The sequence below is a fragment of the Austrofundulus limnaeus genome, unplaced genomic scaffold, assembly GCF_001266775.1.
Source record: "Austrofundulus limnaeus strain Quisiro unplaced genomic scaffold, Austrofundulus_limnaeus-1.0 Scaffold245, whole genome shotgun sequence".
NCBI lineage: Eukaryota > Metazoa > Chordata > Actinopteri > Cyprinodontiformes > Rivulidae > Austrofundulus > Austrofundulus limnaeus.
Window position 1 is genome coordinate 164960 of NW_013952647.1, and position 3038 is coordinate 167997.

The 3038-nt window shown below is 39.7% G+C and overlaps 1 protein-coding gene across 2 annotated transcripts in view; it reads right to left on the minus strand.

The window, feature by feature from the left end:
• Positions 1–3038, minus strand: part of nit2 (nitrilase family, member 2) — a 31711-nt gene that overhangs the window by 27554 nt on the left and 1119 nt on the right. For both annotated transcript variants that reach the window (XM_014020233.1, XM_014020234.1), the window contains exon 3: positions 1590–1710. In XM_014020233.1, coding sequence (XP_013875687.1) covers positions 1590–1710 — 121 coding nt within the window. The remainder of the gene's footprint in view (positions 1–1589; positions 1711–3038) is intronic.

Consider the following 3038-nt stretch of genomic DNA (forward strand, 5'->3'; position numbering starts at 1 on the left):
GTCCAGAGGACCTATACACTTTTTTTTCCTTTTTATTTTCAATTATGTTTTTTACACATCTGGGAAATTTTTCCATGTGCCCCCTGTAATATGGTTGCATACCCCTGGTGGTACATGTACATGATTGGGGATCATTGGTCTAGATGATTAAGATATAGAAATAAAGGTGTTTTGTCCATTTTGAGAAAAGATTGCATTGGAATCTTTTTCATATTAACATAAATCTACAATAACACACAAAATGCCAAATTTTAAATAAAATAATTCATCTGTTTGTTGCATCTCTTGCAGCTTTTCTCTAAAAGCCTTCTCTAAAAGCCTCTAATGCCTTCACACTAATATTTTAGACAGCATGAAACATTCGTCCAACTCTTAAGATGTCTAAGCTGAAGATGGAATAAAGACAAATCTACTGGAAGTCACTTTAGACCTATAATTACGGTAATGTTAATAATTAGATAAAATATAGAGCTGATATGGGTAAAGCAGTCATAACATTTTCACAAGTCAGCATAAGTTGTTTAAAACTAGTGCTGGGCATGTTAATGTGTTATCGCGTTAACGCAGCCGACGCTTAACAGCGATAATTTTTTAAACCGTGTTAACGCAGTTTATATTTCTCCGTCTGATCTCTGTTCTCTGGGCTGCTGGTGAAGACGCATACACACAGACACACACAGACTCAGTGGTTGTTGCGGGGAGGCAGGATCTTGATCACTATTGGCTTTAGATAGCCTTCATGACATGTCTCATCCAATGAGAGCCTTTGTTGTTGAACATGAAGTCGCTCACATTAAAGAGTAACTTACCCAAAAATTAACTTTTTTTATCTGATAAACTGTCTAGAATGTGTCTAAAATGTTATATAGTACTGTTTCTGTGCTAATTTTAATGTTTTTGTGCGTATTTGTTCAAATCTATAACATTTGGTCTAAAAACATGTTTTTGCAGCTCATATGGGTAGAGCAGTGGTACTGCAGGGTAATTTACATATTGGTTAACGGCTCTCCACTGTGACGTGTCTTCTCCACGGTTTCGTCACAGCGGCTGTGTTCTGGTATAAAAGCCTCTCTCTAAGACACGCCCCTTCATTTTCAAATTTATCTAACATGTCAGAGCCTATAGGATGATTTAAAAAACAATAAATAACACCAAAAAGCCATCTTCCAACCTGTTCTGCTGCTAGAAATAAGTTACTTTTTCCTCTATCCTTTCCTCCAGCTTCGCAGCTGCTTTTTTGTCATTCCAAATGAGAATTATGAGGAATGAAAGACAGATGAGGCCCCTGTTGTCAGGAACAAAATACAATAAGCAAGAATAAAATAAGCAATAAATAAGAAGTTAAAAAGAAAAACAGAAGAAAAAATGTACATAGTGAGTCACACATGTATTGCAACATACAAACGTACACATTCAGCCATAGTAGTGATCATTTTTAAAAATAAAAATGAGATTAATCGCGATTAAAATTTTTAATCTATGCCCAACACTATTTAAAACGTTACAGTGTGACAGGGCCTCGACTCTGGATTAACTGAACCTGAAGGACTGTTGCATATGGGTCACAACAGCAACAGATGCTTCCTTACCTCCCACCAGGTACACCTTGCTCTCCTTTGCTGCCTCTGACAGCACCTGGGTGGATTCTCCTGGGATCTTCTCAGCATAAGAGGAAAAGTAGTTGGTCCCATACGGAGAGTTGAAGCATTCCTGCATCAGAACAGGTGAGAAACCAAATGTGTTGCAGATAATGTATAACCATACAGTTACTGTTTAGATGAAGATTTTTTTTGTCATATAGTATTTATTTATCAAAATWAATTATTTGAATTTGTATTTAATGAAGAATTCTTCATCAACATATTTTTAAACACGCTTGACGTGTTAAAAATAGGCAGGGTCAGGCAGGCAGGGTGTCCCCCCTGCCTGACACTCCCAGCAGTCAGGCAGGGGGGACACCCTGGACAGTTTACAAGTCCATCACAGGGACACATGGAGATAAACATTAACTCACACCTAGGAACACTTAAAGTTACTAACAAACCTAACATGCATGTTTTTGGTGTGTGGGAGGAAGCCAGGGTACCCAGAGCAGCACACAGTGAGTAGAGGTGGGCGATATACTGTATATCACAGACGATATTATCATCCATGTTGCTTTGAAGATATGCAATTTTACATTATCGAGTATTCAAACTGTCTCGAAAAGACAACAAATACACTCGTGAAGACAGAGGCATAAGTCCCCATTCCCGTAATAGTTGCCACAGAAATCAGTCAGCGGGCAGGATTCAGTCATGTGACCGGGGTCGGTGGCAACTGAACTAAACAGCGGGCAGGATTAAGTCTTGGACTCACGGCAGCCAAAACCACGGGGCTTAAAGTTCACCATCGTCACAACAGGTTTGCGTAACTTTGAATGTGGCCATGGGGTGGGGGGGGGCTCTGGTTGTTTTCTGTTGTGTTCTTGTTACAGCCACACAGTCTGCTCGAAGCAGGATGCTACTTTCAACAAACCAAACAAACCCCAGAGCAATTTTATCCAATGAGAGCCGGGCGGGTCAGCTGGAGCAGCAGTCCTCCTCAGTGAGTAAGCCTCTCCTCTCCTCCCTCACTTCTCTCCTGGAACTTTGGTCTTTAAAACCAAACTTTGTATTAAATATTTTTACTCAGAGCGCCATTATCCAAGAGATGTGTCCAACTTTGCACGTGTGACCAAGCTCCTCGTGCAAAGGCTGCGTGTGACGTGAAACATTCCGTTTGTTAGTTCCTCATGCTTTTGCTCTCCTATTCTACAACATTTCACAAGCTATAAAGTATTCTGCCACATGGAGAATACTACAATAAATGTAAGCACCAAGTATAAACACCTCCATCGCTGGCGAGAATGCACACACTCAAATGTTTTTGTAGTTTATCATATCCATACATGTCCTAGTAAGCAATAGGGGTGTAAGAAAATATCGATACACTGAAATATCGCGATATTTCATTTCCCGATACTGTATCGATATTCTAAAGCCCTGTATCGATTTTTT